The sequence below is a fragment of the Palaemon carinicauda genome, chromosome 7 (assembly GCF_036898095.1).
Source record: "Palaemon carinicauda isolate YSFRI2023 chromosome 7, ASM3689809v2, whole genome shotgun sequence".
Lineage (NCBI taxonomy): Eukaryota > Metazoa > Arthropoda > Malacostraca > Decapoda > Palaemonidae > Palaemon > Palaemon carinicauda.
The window spans coordinates 40,926,776-40,942,879 of NC_090731.1; the positions used below are offsets into that span (position 1 = coordinate 40,926,776).

A 16,104-nucleotide genomic window follows, 5' to 3' on the forward strand; every position below is an offset into this window, starting at 1 on the left:
CCATGGTGCAACCCGGCTCCCAGTCTCTCGGACCTCACCATCATCCTGTCGGGTCGAGAGACAGGGGTAGGTGGATTGTTCTCATTCGAGACCAGGTCTATAACCAGGCAGTTAACTGTTCACAAGCAGCAAAGGCAGACCTCCCACCAACCAGTGAGTCTTCCTTTATTAAATGATTGCGAGGTTTGTATACCGCGTCAGAACAAATGACAATTTGTCCTAAATTGTATTTTTCTTAGCTATACAAACCCGTAACCATTTAATGTAAATGGCCTCCTCTACCACCCCTCTCATGTTCCACATTGAGCCTAAACCATTTGAATGAGGAAAGCGGGCTGGCGGTGTGTGGGGCGGGGGGGGGGGGGGGGGGGGAGCTAAGCTCCGCCCCATACCGCCAGTCAACCATCAGCACAACTGCCTGGTTTTCTTTCTCTTCGGCTGTTTCAGCTGCGCTGTAGCGAATTCCTATATTATATGATTACTGGTTTGTATAGTAAGGAAAAATACAATTTAGGACAAATTGTTATATTTCTGTATTGACACAAGTTTATATTTTTATTTCATTATATGGTGATATTAGTTTTCGGGTTACAGAATCAGTTATTCTCCTTTAAGTGAGCATCCTTATTATTGCTAGTACTGTTTCTCTAATGAATACGGTTTATAATAATTTGAGCTTACCTTTACCATGTAAGAGGCATGGGGTTTTACTTGACCTTTTTTACGAGAAAATTTATTGTCAATCCACATGAAATATGGCAATCGGTAATTATTCATTGATGTTTGTGGCTTTGATTTTTTGTAAATCTGCCCCAATGAGATATTTAAAACCAGTTGTAATTCTTTTGATTCATATGAAACTAATATTAATTTTTTCTCTTGTCAGCTTTTATCATATGAAACTGTCTAATATTAATTTTTTCTCTTGTCAGCTTTTATCGCTATGTATTGGAGCCAGTACCACAGTTTATGGAGTCAGGTGAACTAACCGCTGGTCCTTATGCTAAGTTTACGGGGCTTCCAGAATCACCTATTCTTACCCTCAATTATCATGCACCTGAAAACTGGCTGGTAGAAGTTGTAGAGTCTATACATGACCTCGACAACATCAAATTAGAAAATGTAGAGTCCGGTGTGCACAGGTAAGTTTCGTGATTCATCTTTTATTCATAATCATTTCTGTATTATAGCTGCCTATATTCAAATATCTTTATTTCCATGATGTTTATAATGCTTCACTCTTGAAGCCTGATTTATATCAATGTTTACCCTAAAACTAAAAATTTCCTAGTTTCTCTCCTTTAGATAGTTGTTAGGCCTCGTATAAAGTATTGAAACAACCTAACAGTTAATGGCGTTAAATTAGGCTTAACCATGCCTTAAATGCTTTTCTTTTAGTTCTCTCATCCACCTCACATTATTTTCTCTACATTTACCCCCTCCAGATTGTTTTATAATTTGTTATTTAACTTGTTAGCTAATCATAAGGGATGTCTTTTCAATTTGTTACTACAGTCAACCAGTTCAAGTTTAGTAACAGTTTTGAGGGATATAGTAACATTTAGTTTTGATTTTTAGAGTAAGTTCCTTGTTGATTAGGTGTTAGGACTCAATTTTCTGCTATAGTAGTAGTCTTCTTGCCTTAAACCTATATCTGTTATGTATGAGCACTGGTGTTTACACACTAGCCAATTTTCACAAGGCCAAAATTTTGCCAATAAAGTCAAGTATCTGTTGTGCTGCGGCTTAATTGATGAAATATATTTCTGAGATAAAAAGACAACTTTTGGCGTCGTGGAAATAATTACCACTAAACCTACCTTCCAAAGTAATCAGAATTTACGAATCAAATTTTGATACCCAAAATTTAGTTTTGAATATTAGAGTAAGTTCCTTGTAGATTAGGTGTTAGGACTTAATAATTTTCTGGAATAGTAGTAGTGTTCTTGCCTTAAACCTATATCTGTCATGTTTGAACACTGGTGTTTACACACTAGTCACTTTTCACGAAGCCAAACTTTCGCCAGTAAAGGCAAGTATCTGTTGTGCTGCGGCTTAATTGATGAAATATATTTCTGAGATAAAAAGAAAACATGGCATTGTGGAAATAATTACTACTAAAACCCACCTTCTATAGTAACCAGAATTTATAAATAAAATTTTGATACCCCAAAAAGAGGGATTTTTCTTCTTAGCTGTTCCTTATCAACAGCATTATAAAGGATTGAATTTTTACCTGTGAGGCAGCTGAGTAAGGTCAAGCCATATTCCAACGACGGATCAGCTTTTGCACAAGTTAGGGAAAAATGTTTATACTCTCATCGTGGTCAAATCTTGCCACTTTTGAATGAATAGCATGTGAATTTTAGGTAGATATTAAAATGAATAAGTTTAAGTATCATGTTGTTTGATTTTAATTTTCTTTGTTAAAGATGTAGTTGTATGAATCAGATTTTTACAGTTAGGCAGATATGCGAGAAATATTTAGCAAAAGGTAAGGAGGTGTATGTTGCGTTTATGGATCTGGAGAAACCATATGATAGAGTTGATAGGGAAGCAATGTGGAATGTGATGAGGTTATATGGAGTTGGTGGAAGGTTGTTGCAAGCAGTGAAAAGTTTATACAAAGGTAGTAAAGCATGTGTTAGAATAGGAAATGAAGTGAGTGATTGGTTTCCGGTGAGAGTGGGGCTGAGACAGGGATGTGTGATGTCGCCGTGGTTGTTTAACTTGTATGTTGATGGAGTGGTGAGAGAGGTGAATGCTCGAGTGCTTGGACGAGGATTAAAACTGGTAGGCGAGAATGACCATGAATGGGAGGTAAATCAGTTGTTGTTTGCGGATGATACTGTACTGGTAGCAGACACAGAAGAGAAGCTTGACCGACTAGTGACAGAATTTGGAAGGGTATGTGAGAGAAGGAAGTTGAGAGTTAATGTGGGTAAGAGTAAGGTTATGAGATGTACGAGAAGGGAAGGTGGTGCAAGGGTGAATGTCATGTTGAATGGAGAGTTACTTGAGGAGGTGGATCAGTTTAAGTACTTGGGGTCTATTGTTGCAGCAAATGGTGGAGTGGAAGCAGATGTACGTCAGAGAGTGAATGAAGGTTGCAAAGTGTTGGTTGCAGTTAAGGGAGTAGTAAAAAATAGAGGGTTGGGCATGAATGTAAAGAGAGTTCTATATGAGAAAGTGATTGTACCAACTGTGATGTATGGATCGGAGTCGTGGGGAATGAAAGTGATGGAGAGACAGAAATTGAATGTGTTTGAGATGAAGTGTCTAAGGAGTATGGCTGGTGTATCTCGAGTAGATAGGGTTAGGAACGAAGTGGTGAGGGAGAGAACGGGTGTAAGAAATGAGTTAGCGGCTAGAGTGGATATGAATGTGTTGAGGTGGTTTGGCCATGTTGAGAGAATGGAAAATGGTTGTCTGCTAAAGAAGGTGATGAATGCAAGAGTTGATGGGAGAAGTACAAGAGGAAGGCCAAGGTTTGGGTGGATGGATGGTGTGAAGAAAGCTCTGGGTGATAGGAGGATAGATGTGAGAGAGGCAAGAGAGCGTGCTAGAAATAGGAATGAATGGCGAGCGATTGTGACGCAGTTCCAGTAGGCCCTGCTGCTTCCTCCGGTGCCTTAGATGACCGCGGAGGTAGCAGCAGTAGGGGAGTCAGCATTATGAAGCTTCATCTGTGGTGGAAATGTGGGAGGTTGGGCTGTGGCACCCTAGCAGTACCAGCTGAACTCGGTTGAGTCCCTGATTAGGCTGAAGGAACATAGAGAGTAGAGGTCCCCTTTTTGTTTTGTTTCATTGTTGGTGTCGGCTACCCCCCAAAATTGGGGGAAGTGCCTTGGTATATGTATGTAAAGATGTAGTGAACATCTGAATCTTGGAAATAACTTTTCTTTTACCTTGACTTCTTATTCCATTTCACGTGCGAACAACAATTTCAAGAGAAATTGTTGCTTAAAAGCACTCTGAGCCTCTGGCATTTCAAGTACAATGCTTGATATCATCAAAATGAAGAGGAGGTCTATTTGCAAGTTTATGCTGAGAAGAGGCTTAGAATTAAGCTTAAAAATCAGCAATTTTGCATTTTTTATGATACAAAATGTGTTGTTTGTTGTAATTTCAAGCCAAGTATACTTTTTTAAAGAAATTGTCCTTAGAATATCCATTATTGATCAAAGGACTTATTTTTTTGTGTACCTCCTAACTTTCAGAAAACAATTACTTGAAGTAAATTATAACACCAATGTTAAATGTTTAAGATACATTCATTTTTTGTTTATGTTTTTCTAACAATTAATTCTACTTCTAGTGAGTTTGAGTTAGAACACTTGCTTCTAGAAGGCCACTGCTTCGAACAGTCATCAGGGAACCCCCCACGTGGATTACAGTTCACTCTTGGCAACAGACAGCAACCAGTCATGGTACAGTATATTTTATGTTTATTTATTGTATTCGTTATCTTTCATTATTTATACTCTGTTTCTGTATTTGGTAGAATGTTTATTGTTAGAAACTATTTCATGGTCATGTACTCGAAATTCTTTTATTCTAATATATTTGTATGTCTCTTAGGTTTAAAAGACATATTCCCTTGTGTATTGATTGTATTATGATTATTCCTTTTATCAAGCTTTTAAAAGATTTCTTGAATTTGTGAGCACTTAATTTTATGGTATCATTCCCAGGAATTTTAGAGTAATTTTTCTGTTTTATTGCCTCTTTGAGTTTAACCAATCTTACTCAATATTTACATGTTCCTATGTTTCAAGTTCTAGCTTATCAACAAGAAAAGTTGAATCAGTAGTTTACCTTAACTAGCCTGTCAAAGTGATCTACATTCCCAGCAATGTGCCTCAGTACTAGCATTTAGTTTACATCTCTGTTTCTTGCTGGTAAACAACTTTGAACTTGTTTTGCACCCAGATCTTCCAAGACTGTACCATCCTGTTCATAATACTAGGTATGCAGTTGATTCTAATAGTCATGTCTTCTCCATCATAAGGCTCAATACCACACAGTATTTTGGATATATTATTCCAGGTATGACCAGATTGTAGAATAATCATCCCAATCTTGTAGTTCAATCAGTATGTTTCTGGCATACATTTAGGCCCCAGATGATATTGATTCCTCTATCCAAGCAGAGTCTAAGATGATTCCCCCCCATAGATTCATGGAAGTAATACAGTATTCCTATTCAAATTGCATCCTTTCCTCTTCTTTTCATCATTCTCTTTGGTCTCTTTACTCTGTAAATTTTCATGATAACACTTATCCTTCAAATGATTCCTGTGTGTAGTCATACTCTTTGGTCTTGACAAACTATATTATGATAATATTTATTTATTCATGTACAGTGGATTGATAGGTTGTGACCATTGGCTCAATTATAAGTATTACCAGCTAAGATTGTTTGAAGTGGAGCTTCATATTTTCTTAACAAGAGGAATTATGATTAAGACTCCTCCCTGGAAATTTTCCATAAGCTGTATATTTTAGTGGAGTTCAGTTAACACAATTATTGACAGCACCTCAACACCTTATGTGTACTAATTTTTCTAAGTATGACCTCCATAATCTGTTGAGGTTCTAATTATTTTGCTGCCCAGTATTAGATGCCTATCAATTCTAATGCTCTAAGACTTACTCATCCACAAAAAGAATGCTATTTTTTTTCTTTTTTGGTAAATCTTTAATTATTAACATGTCAATTTATTGACATATCTTACTCCTTCTTCATATAGATAGTTTCCTGTTTTGTTTTTCATGTTAACGACTTCAAGGCTTATTGTACAGTACTGCACATGCCCGTTTAGTTTGAATAATAATCTTTATTATTGTAAGAATTACTCATATTGAGCTTGATATTTTCTCCATACAAACTTTAGATTTATTTTTTCTTTGGTTAGTCTTCAAAATTATTTCTTCATCCATACACTCCAAATAGTTTTTTTACATGTTTAAACTTTGAATAGGTTGCATTATCCATGTAGATTTTGAAATGGCTCTCATTCCCTTTATGACTCTGGAAGGAATGGTATCAGTGGCACATGTTTTGATGATAAAAAGATAGCATCAACACAATTGAAACTCAGGGTATTGCCATAGAAATCATATCTACCATATTCTTCTAGCGAGTTCCTTCATGAAAAGTCCCACTAGAGTTTTCTTTGTGAATGTCAGTAATTGCTTGATAGCCCTCCCAATGATAATTATTCATGTTGATATTCTGTGTGTTTGAGATCTTTCTTTCTTTCTTTCAGGTTGATACCATTGTCATGGCAAATTTAGGATACTTCCAACTGAAAGCTAACCCAGGAGCTTGGTTGCTAAGATTGAGACAAGGACGATCAGCTGATATCTATAGTATAGCCAGGTACATAATTTTTCAAACAATTTATTCTGTTAACATCTGCTTAGTACATAGGGTAAGTTGGCTAAAGAATTCATGGCTTAATATTTGATGTTTTAGTAAAAATGTTGGGTATTTGTGACATCAATCATTATGTTTTTTGCCATTCATACTGAGGTCTTCCCAACATCCTAGTTAGTTTGCTTAGTCCACGTTTAGTAGAAAAGCAAATATGAATTTGTATATTGATATGTTATGAAAAGGAAATTGGAACATGCTACAGCTTTTAAAGGGGAGACAAATGATAAAAAGATTTTCTTCACAAAATCTCCAAAGTAGTTTTAGTGATCATTTAAACTATTGATAATGCAAGGAAGCTAAAAGTTTAAATTCTTGATAATTGTAATGATATGCAGTGTATTCGAATATCAAACCAAAGCATACAGTAGTACTAGTAATCCCACTCAAAATTTTCTGATGTGAATATTATAACTTAGCAATTAATTAGGTACTGTATATCAATATAAAGTATATCCCACGTTCTAGACCCCTGTGATAACATGAAAACTGTGAAATAGATACCGTATAAAAATTTACAGTGTTTTTTTTTCATATTTTTTTTACAAATTTGAGCTTTTATAAAACTCACTCGTGCTTGAGGGTATACTTGGACACACTATTCTATCTTATTTCTCATTCTCTTGTTTTGTTAAAGTTTTTATAGTTTATATAAGAAATATTTATTTTGGTGTTGTTGCTGTTCCTAAAATGTTTTATTTTTCCTTGTTTCCTTTCCTCACTGAGCAATTTCCCCTGTTGGAACCCCTGGGCTTATATCATCCTGCTTTTCCAACTAAGGTTGTAGCTTACCAAGTAATAATAATAATAATACATACATACATACATATACCAAGGCACTTCCCCCAATTTTGGGGGGTAGCCGACATCAAACAATTGAAACAAAAAAGGGGACGTCTCCTCTCTACACTCTTCCCAGCCTGACAAGGGACTGAACCGTGTTCGGCTGGTACTACTAGGGTGGCACAGCCCACCCTTCCACATTATCAGATGAAGCTTCATAATGCTGAATCCCCTACTGCTGCTACCTCCGTGGTCATCCAAGGCACCGGAGGAAGCAGCAGGGCCTACCGGAACTGTGTCACAATCACTCGCCATTCATTCCTATTTCTAGCATGCTCTCTTGCCTCTCTCACATCTATCCTCCTATCACCCAGAGCTTCCTTCACTCCATCCATCCACCCAAACCTTGGCCTTCCTTTTGTACTTCTCCCATCAACTCTTGCATTCATCACCTTCTTTAGCAGACAGCCATTTTCCATTCTCTCATCATGGCCAAACCACCTCAATACATTCATATCCACTCCAGCTGCTAACTCATTTCTTACACCCGTTCTCACCCTCACTACTTCGTTCCTAACCCTATCTACTTGAGATACTCCAGCTATACACCTTAGACACTTCATCTCGAACACATTCAATTTTTGTCTCTCTGTTACTTTCATTCACCAAAACTCCGATCCATACATCACAGGTGGTACAATCACTTTCTCATACAGAACTCTCTTTACATTCATGCCCAATCCTCTTATTTTTTACTACTCCCTTAACTGTCCCCAACACTTTGCATCCTTCATTCACTCTCTGACGTACATCTGCTTCCACTCCACCATTTGCTGCAACAACAGACCCCAAGTACTTAAACTGATCCACCTCCTCAAATAACTCTCCATTCAACATGACATTCAACCTCGCACCACCTTCCCTTCTTGTACATCTCATAACCTTACTCTTACCCACATTAACTCTCAACTTCCTTCTCTCACACACCCTTCCAAATTCTGTCACCAATCGGCCAAGCTTCTCTTTCACGTCTGCAACCAGTACAGTATCATCCGCAAACAACAACTGATTTACCTCCTATTTATGGTCATTCTCGTCTACCAAATTCAATCCTCGTCCAAGCACTCAAGCATTCACCTCTCTCACCACTCCATCAACATACAAGTTAAACAACCATGGTGACATCACACATCCCTGTCTCAGTCCCACTTTCACCGGTAACCAATCGCTCACTTCATTTCCTATCCTAACAAATGCTTTACTACCTTTGTAGAAACTTTTCACTGCTTGCAGCAACCTTCCACCAACTCCAATAATAATAATAATAATAATGATAATAATAATAATAATATACATACATTTACCAAGGCACTTCCCCAAATTTTTGGGGGTAGCCGACATTGAACAAATGAAGCAAAAAAGGGGACCTCTCCTCGCTACGTTCCTCGCAGCCTGACAAGGGACTCAACCGAGTTCGGCTGGTACTACTAGGGTGCCACAGCCCACCTTCCCTCGTTATCCACCACAGATGAAGCTTCATAACGCTGAATCCCCTACTGCTGCTACCACCGCGGTCATCCAAGGCACCGGAGGAAGCAGCAGGGCCTACCGGAACTGCGTCACAATCGCTCGCCCTTCATTCCTATTTCAAGCACGCTCTCTCGCCTCTCTCACATCTATCCTCCTATCACCCAGAGCTTCCTTTACTCCATCCCTCCACCCAAATCTTGGCCTTCCTCTTGTACTTCTCCCATCAACTCTTGCATTCATCACCTTCTTCAGCAGACAGCCACTTTTCCATTCTCTCAACATGGCCAAACCACCTCAACACATTCATATCCACTCTAGCTGCTAGCTCATTTATTACACCCGTTCTCACCCTCACTACTTCGTTCCTAACCCTATTTACTCGAGATAAACCAGCCATATTCCTTAGACACTTCATCAAGAACACATTCAATTTCTGTCTCTCTGTCACTTTCATTCCCCACAACTCCGATCCATACATCACAGGTGGTACAATCACTTTCTCATACAGAACTCTCTACATTCATGCCCAACCCTCTATTTTTACTACTCCCTTAACTGCCCCCAACACTTAGCATCCTTCATTCACTCTCTGACGTACATCTGCTTCCACTCCACTATTTGCTGCAACAACAGACCCTAAGTACTTAAAATGATCCACCTCCTCAAGTAACTCTCCATTCAACATGACATTCAACCTCGCACCACCTTCCCTTCTCATACATCTCATAACCTTACTCTTACCCACATTAACTCTCAACTTCCTTCTCTCACACTCCCTTCCAAAAACTGTCACTAATCGGCCAAGCTGCTCTTACGCGTCTGCAACCAGTACAGTATCATCCGCAAACAACAACTGATTTACCTCCCATTCATGGTCATTCTCGTCTAAATTCAATTCTCGTCCAAGCACTCGAGCATTCACCTCTCTCACCACTCCATTAACATACAAGTTAAACAACCACGGCGACATCACACATCCCTGTCTCAGCCCCACTCTCACCGGAAACCAATCGTTCACTTCATTTCCTATCCTAACACATGCTTTACTACCTTTGTAGAAACTTTTCACTGCTTGCAACAACCTTCCACCAACTCCATATAACCTCATCACATTCCACATTGCTTCCCTATCAACTCTATCATACGCTTTCTCCAGATCCATAAACGCAACATACACCTCCTTACCTTTTGCTAAATGTTTCTTGCATGTTTGGTTAACTGTAAAAATCTGATTCATACAACCCCTACCTCTTCTAAAACCACCCTGTACTTCTGAGATTGCATTCTCTTATAAACATGTTATATGCTCCTAAACACTTTTTGAGCTTAAATTTACTTTTACTGCAGACACCTCTTTGCATGTACATAAATGAAAAAATTAAAATCAGAGCACTCTAACACTGAGGATATGTAAACTCCATCCTCCACTCTTTTCATTGTTTGCTAAAAGTGACACTGCAGTCGTCATTATATTCTTTTGGTCCTTTTTGATGTAGAAAACTGTAGATATGTTGAAGCGGTAATGGCGGCCTACGTCAGCATAGCTTATCCCTTCCTTAGGTATGTCAAAGAGATTAATTTTCTCTACTTTAGTAAGCATCTTCCTCGCATACTCGAACTTCACTGCCAGAAACCTTAAAAGGTACATAATGTTTACCTGGTATTGTAGGGTTTAAAAGCAATTCACAATCTTTGCCCCCCCCCCCCAAAGAAAACCACACACACACAAAGATGCAGTGTACTAAGGTATAGAAGCAAAATGAACAGTGTGAGTTTCATGAGAGTGATCCTGTGGTCCAACAACTAATCAGTGGTCAGGATACTGATGAGCATGCTCTGATTGGTCATGTTTTCTCTGTTGGCCAATAGTTACCCTTGTACAAAATCATATGGGCAAGCCAGGCTGCACTCATCACTCTTCCCGAATTTTCTTTTCAATACTGATGTGCGATTGTTTGTGTCACCTACCGTATACTAGGCATTTTCTTCCCGACAAACTAAGCAAACTCTATACGTTAGGTTCTCACTACCGCACTGAATTTATTTGTTTTTATTACTGTAATTTACATTACAGTATTAAGTTTTCAGCCCAAAAGTTACAATTTTAAACAAATATATTTAAGATTTGAAAATATATGAAACTTATTTGCCTTCAAAAACCCACAATATAATGAGAAGTCTTAGATATAGATTTACATACAGTACTGTATAATGTCCTTGTGGAGTGATAGATAAGCTAGGATATGGTGAGGGATTACTTTATGTAGAATTCTGTGTATATATCCTTTTGCTGTATTTATTCTTATCACTGCATTTTCAGTCATGAGGGAACGGACACTCCAGCAGGTGCTGCAGATGTAGAAATAATAATGAGTAGTTTTCGGTCGCAAGTTGTTAAAATTCGAGTAGCAAAACAACCTGGGAAACAAAACATGGAATTATTAGTAGATGATAACGAAGAGTCTGGTGGTCTCTGGAATTCTATCACAAGGTGAGTTTTGATAAAAATTGTTAGTAGTTTATTAATTAGATGCAATAAAGATTAATGTCGGTAAGTGGTTTGTTGTTGTGAAAGTTTACAATTGTTTATTCATCTTTTTTACGTACTTGGAGTCTGTGAAACTCTTGCTGAAATTTTGTTCTTATTAAATTTGTTATCATACTGTATGTATACCTTCAATGTATGTGATAACAAAGTAATTTTTATTTTACTACTTGTAATCTGGTTAATTGGAGAAGTTTATATGTGACTATTCTAAAACTATTATTGTTACAGGAAAAGTTGTCATGTATGAAGATGCCTAACACTCTTGATATGTGAAAGTCATGGGTTATGATTTTTCAATATTAATCTTACCCGATGATCATGTAGCTGCAACTCTGTTGCCCGACAGAAAAAACCTACGGTCGGGATACGCCAGCGATCGCTATACAGATGGGGGTGTACAACAACAGCGCCATCTGTCGAGTAGGTACTCAGTTACTTCTTGTCAACAAGAACCAATTTTTCCTCTGTCGTGCCACCGGCAAGACCTACTAAATACGCCGTCCCTAACTGGTTTTGTTTTCACAACGATTTGGTGAAGTACACTATTCCAGTTTTGAGCTTTCGCTATGCAGGGGTTTTATCTTCATTTCAAAACTTGAACTCGTTTTGGATAGATTTAATTATGGTGACGAAGAGAGTATGGACTCTCTTTCACTTTTAAAGGGCCGACCCTTCCCTTAGACGGAAGTGTGTTTAGGTTTTTGGTAATTTTGCTTAACAAGTTATAGATCTATTTATTTTATTTCTCTCCGCCTTTATAGGCCTCTTCGATTAACTTTCCATTTATTATAAACTTATAAAAAATTAATTTTTATGTTTGTTTATATGCGACCTTTCCTAATAGTAGGCGGTCCTTACTTGGAATCGAAGTTAATTAGCATTGAGCCCGTTATATCGTTTTTAACCTTTTAAGAATTTAATACTTTTTTAATTTTAATGTTTTATGAAAGAATTTCTTTGATAGTCTTGTACTGTTTTCAAAGATGAACTAACGTTTAGTTTTTAGTCTCCGCAGTTGTTGACGTTCAGAACGTTCAACATGCGCTCTATCGTTACGATAGAGAGAGAGTGTATCACGGTTTCACGTTGCAGTAAGAGTAAACCGATTCTAGCGTTTCGTTCATTCTTTCTTAGCTTAAATGGTTTAAATTCTAAATAAAGGAACTTTTTATTTGGGAAACCTTTCAGTTTTTTCCTTTAGCAAATAACATGTTTTAAGGATATATAATTGGGCTCTTCTCTCAGGTGCTAAGTCAAGAGAGAAGAGAGAGAGAGATAGAGACGGAGGGAGAGAGAGGAGAATAAACGTTTCGTTCAAGCGGGTAACGTTGTTCTCGTTTTTTACTCTTCTCCCTAGTCGCTGTTGGGGAAGAAGGTAAAACGTTTCTAGAGTTTTATTCTTGTTCCCAGGCTTTATGCGGTGAGAGATTGTAAACGTAGTTTATTTGATCTAGTGTTTAGTCTCTTTTCCAGCCACTGAATTCGTTTTTTACTCTTCTCCCTAGTCGCTGTAGGGGAAGAAGGTAAAACGTTTCTAGAGTTTTATTCTTGTTCCCAGGTTTTATGCGGTGAGAGATTGTAAACGTAGTTTATTTGATCTAGTGTTTAATCTCTTTTCCAGCCACTGAATTCTTTATCTTTATTTATGTTTTTCTGTTGCATTGTTAAACTGTTTTCGCAATTACTACCTTTTAATGAAGGATAGGATTGCGTGTTTCAGGTAGAAATCAGTTAAAGTTTCGATTTCAGTGAAATAAGTGCAAACAGAAAATCAAAAGTGATAAAGTGATATGCGCAAAGTGTTACAGTGTTGCGTCCGAGGGTTCGTCTGTTCGTGCCAGTTGTTCACCTAGTCCGGGACCTCTTACAAGCTCCCAAGCCCAGGGGAGAAGTAATGTCGAACGACTTATGGGTTCCACAGGCCTTGATCGACGAACAGACTTTTTTCCCTCCGAGGTTTCGGGCGTATCTACACACGTTGCCGACGTGAGATCGCCCCACCCACACAAAGACGAGAGAGCCCATTTATTCCTCGTCTGCGGAAGAGGTTTATCGTAGAAACCATGGACCAAATCTTGCAGCTTTTAAGTGCAAGTCGGTCCCTTCCGCGCAAGTCCAACGGCTTAGGTGTAGCCACTGGGTCAGTTCGGACTCGCTGCAGTCATCCGACGACTGCACACCTCCCAAGAGAGGCAAGGTGGTACCGCAACAGGCAGTAACTCCGTCTGTTGCCGTACCAGCTGTTTTAGACCCTCAGTCACAACGGACAGTAGCTCCGTTTGTTGCTGTTTTTTGTAGACCCTAAGTGGTCTTTACTGCAGTCTATGCAGACTCAGTTAGCTGCGTTTATGCAGGAGTTTCGTGTGGAGAAGGTTTACACTGCTCTCGTTAGCTTACAACCTGCCACGGTTGTGCGCCCAGCTCACGCTGAGGCTGCCTGCTCCCACACTCCGGCTGCGGAGAGCTCCACCTCCGATGCGCAATCGACCCTGCCAGACGCATGTTAACGTTAGCCGACGTGCGGCTCCCTCCGTTAACATGCGTGAGCTACCGCATCAGCAGTGGGAAGGTGGAGTCAAGCTGCCGTGTTTTGACGCAATGCGTTAGTTTCCGCAACCCACGGCAGTCCCCACCACGCACCACCACTCCGCTTTGGTTGTTGCCTGCTCCCACACTCCGACTGCGGAGAAGGTTGACGATGCACCCGTTTGCCTACAGCCTGCCACGGTTGTGCGCCCAGCATGGCTGCCTGCTCCCACACTCTTGTTGTGAGAGCTCCTCCACCCATGCGCAGTCGACCCTGCCAGACGCATGCTGACTCCCACAGACACACGGAGCACTCCGTTGCCGTGCGCGAGCTACCACAAGCTGCCGTGTTTTGACACGGTGTGTCAGCCTCCGCAACCCACTGTGGTTACCGCCACTCGCCCGCAGCAGACTAGTCAGTCAGGAGTTGAGGCTTCCCCACACAGCTTTGGTTGTTGCCAGCTCACAGACTGTCAAGCAGTTACATGACGTTGCCTTCTGGTCTGCTACTAATGCACCAGTGCTGTATGTCCTCACGCACCTGTTGTGGTTGACAGTTCAGTTTTTGACAGTTCACAGACTGTCAAGCAGTTACATAACGTTGCCTTCTGGTCTGCTGCTTATGCACCAGTGAGACCCTCACTGAGATAACCTAGCTTTTCTCGGACATGGTTCTTGTAGATGAGAAAGGGCTGTTCTCCCTCCTTCTGATATTCCTTTGAGGACTCTGTCATTTGGAGAGGAGCCTTATGCTGCTTAGCCTCCTATGGACTTTAATTAAAGCATAACAATGCTTCCAGGGATGGTAAATGGTTCCGCTTCAGTCGCTAACCCCGTCTGTTGCCACACCTGCTCCCATAGACCCTAATGGGCTTTGTTGCAAGACATGCAGTCCAAGCTTGTGTCCTTGATAGAGGATTTTTTACGGAGAAGAACCTTCTAGCCAACAACCTTCCTACCGGTTGGTTGTACGCCCTGTTGACGCTGAGGTATCCTACTCACGTCCGCCAGTTGAGATGGTTCCTCCACCGGTGCGACCCAGTGTGGGTTGCCAGTCGCACGTTGACGTTAAGCGACTCTCGGAGGTGGTTGTGGACGTTCAGTGTGTCACTAGGAAGACGTTCAACAACCAGCAGAGGTGACTTGTTGTGACGCAGTGCGGCAACCTCAGCAACCCGGTAAGGGGTTGACTGCACAACCCAGACAGTCAAGACAGTTTCAGGTTGACGCTGTACTTCCTCGCGTCCCCATGGTTGACAGTTCACAGACTGTGCAGCAGTACCATGATCTTGTGTCCGGCTCCGTCACGCATCCACCAGTGCGACGGGATTCAGCGAGTCAGACGTTGCCCACTCCGTTGCCGTTTCCTCATCAGTTTCGGATGAGGAACCCTCTGATGAGGACATTGCTGAACAAGACGATCAACCCCCAGCCCTGCTATCCATCCAGAAGATGCTGAAGAAGGAACACTGCCCCGTCAGGCTGTGGATGAGTCTGGTTAGGACACTGTCATCCGTGGTTCAATTTGTGTCACTTGGAAGACTACACCTCCGTCCTCTTCTGTATCATCTAGCTTTTCACTGGAAAAGGACAAGACGCTAGAAGCGGTCTCGATCCCGGTTTCCGGAAAGATAAAGTCTGGTCTGACTTGGTGAAAGGACTTTATCAACCTTTGAAAGGGTCTTCCCCTGACTGTTCAGACTCCCAACCACGTTCTCTTCTCGGACGCATCGGACGTAGGCTGGGGTGCGACATTAGACGGTAGGGAATGCTCGGGATTATGGAACTCGAGTCAAAGGACAATGCATTTCAACTGCAAGAAGCTTCTGGCAGTACGTCTGACCTGGAAAAGCTTCAGGTCTCTCCTTCAAGGCAAAGTGGTGGAGGTGAACACGGTCAACTCCCTGCTTTGACGTACATCTCCAAGCAAGGAGGGACCTACTCTCTGACATGGTACGAGTTCGCAAATGACCTCCTCTCCTGTTCAACAGGTCTAGACTTTTCACTAGTAACGAGGTTCATCCAAGGCAACTTGAATGTCATAGCAGATTGTCTCAGTAGGAAGGGACAAATAATTCCAACATATTGGACCCTCCACAAGGATGTATGCAAGAGACTTTGGGCCACCTGGGGCCTGCCAACCATAGATCTCTTCGCAACCTCGATGACCAAGAGGCTCCCAATACTTTGCTCACCTATCCCGGACCCAGCAGTAGTTCATATAGATGCCTTTCTACTAGATTGGTCTCATCTAGATCTATGTGCATTCCCTCCGTTC

General features: G+C 40.6%; 1 protein-coding gene across 2 annotated transcripts in view; it reads left to right on the forward strand.

Moving 5' to 3' along the window:
* The window catches only part of Uggt (UDP-glucose-glycoprotein glucosyltransferase), a 255,375-nt gene that overhangs the window by 161,869 nt on the left and 77,402 nt on the right, over positions 1-16,104 (forward strand). For both annotated transcript variants that reach the window (XM_068376676.1, XM_068376677.1), the window contains exons 17-20: positions 933-1,142; positions 4,319-4,430; positions 6,273-6,385; positions 11,073-11,243. In XM_068376676.1, the coding sequence (XP_068232777.1) occupies positions 933-1,142; positions 4,319-4,430; positions 6,273-6,385; positions 11,073-11,243 (606 nt within the window). The remainder of the gene's footprint in view (positions 1-932; positions 1,143-4,318; positions 4,431-6,272; positions 6,386-11,072; positions 11,244-16,104) is intronic.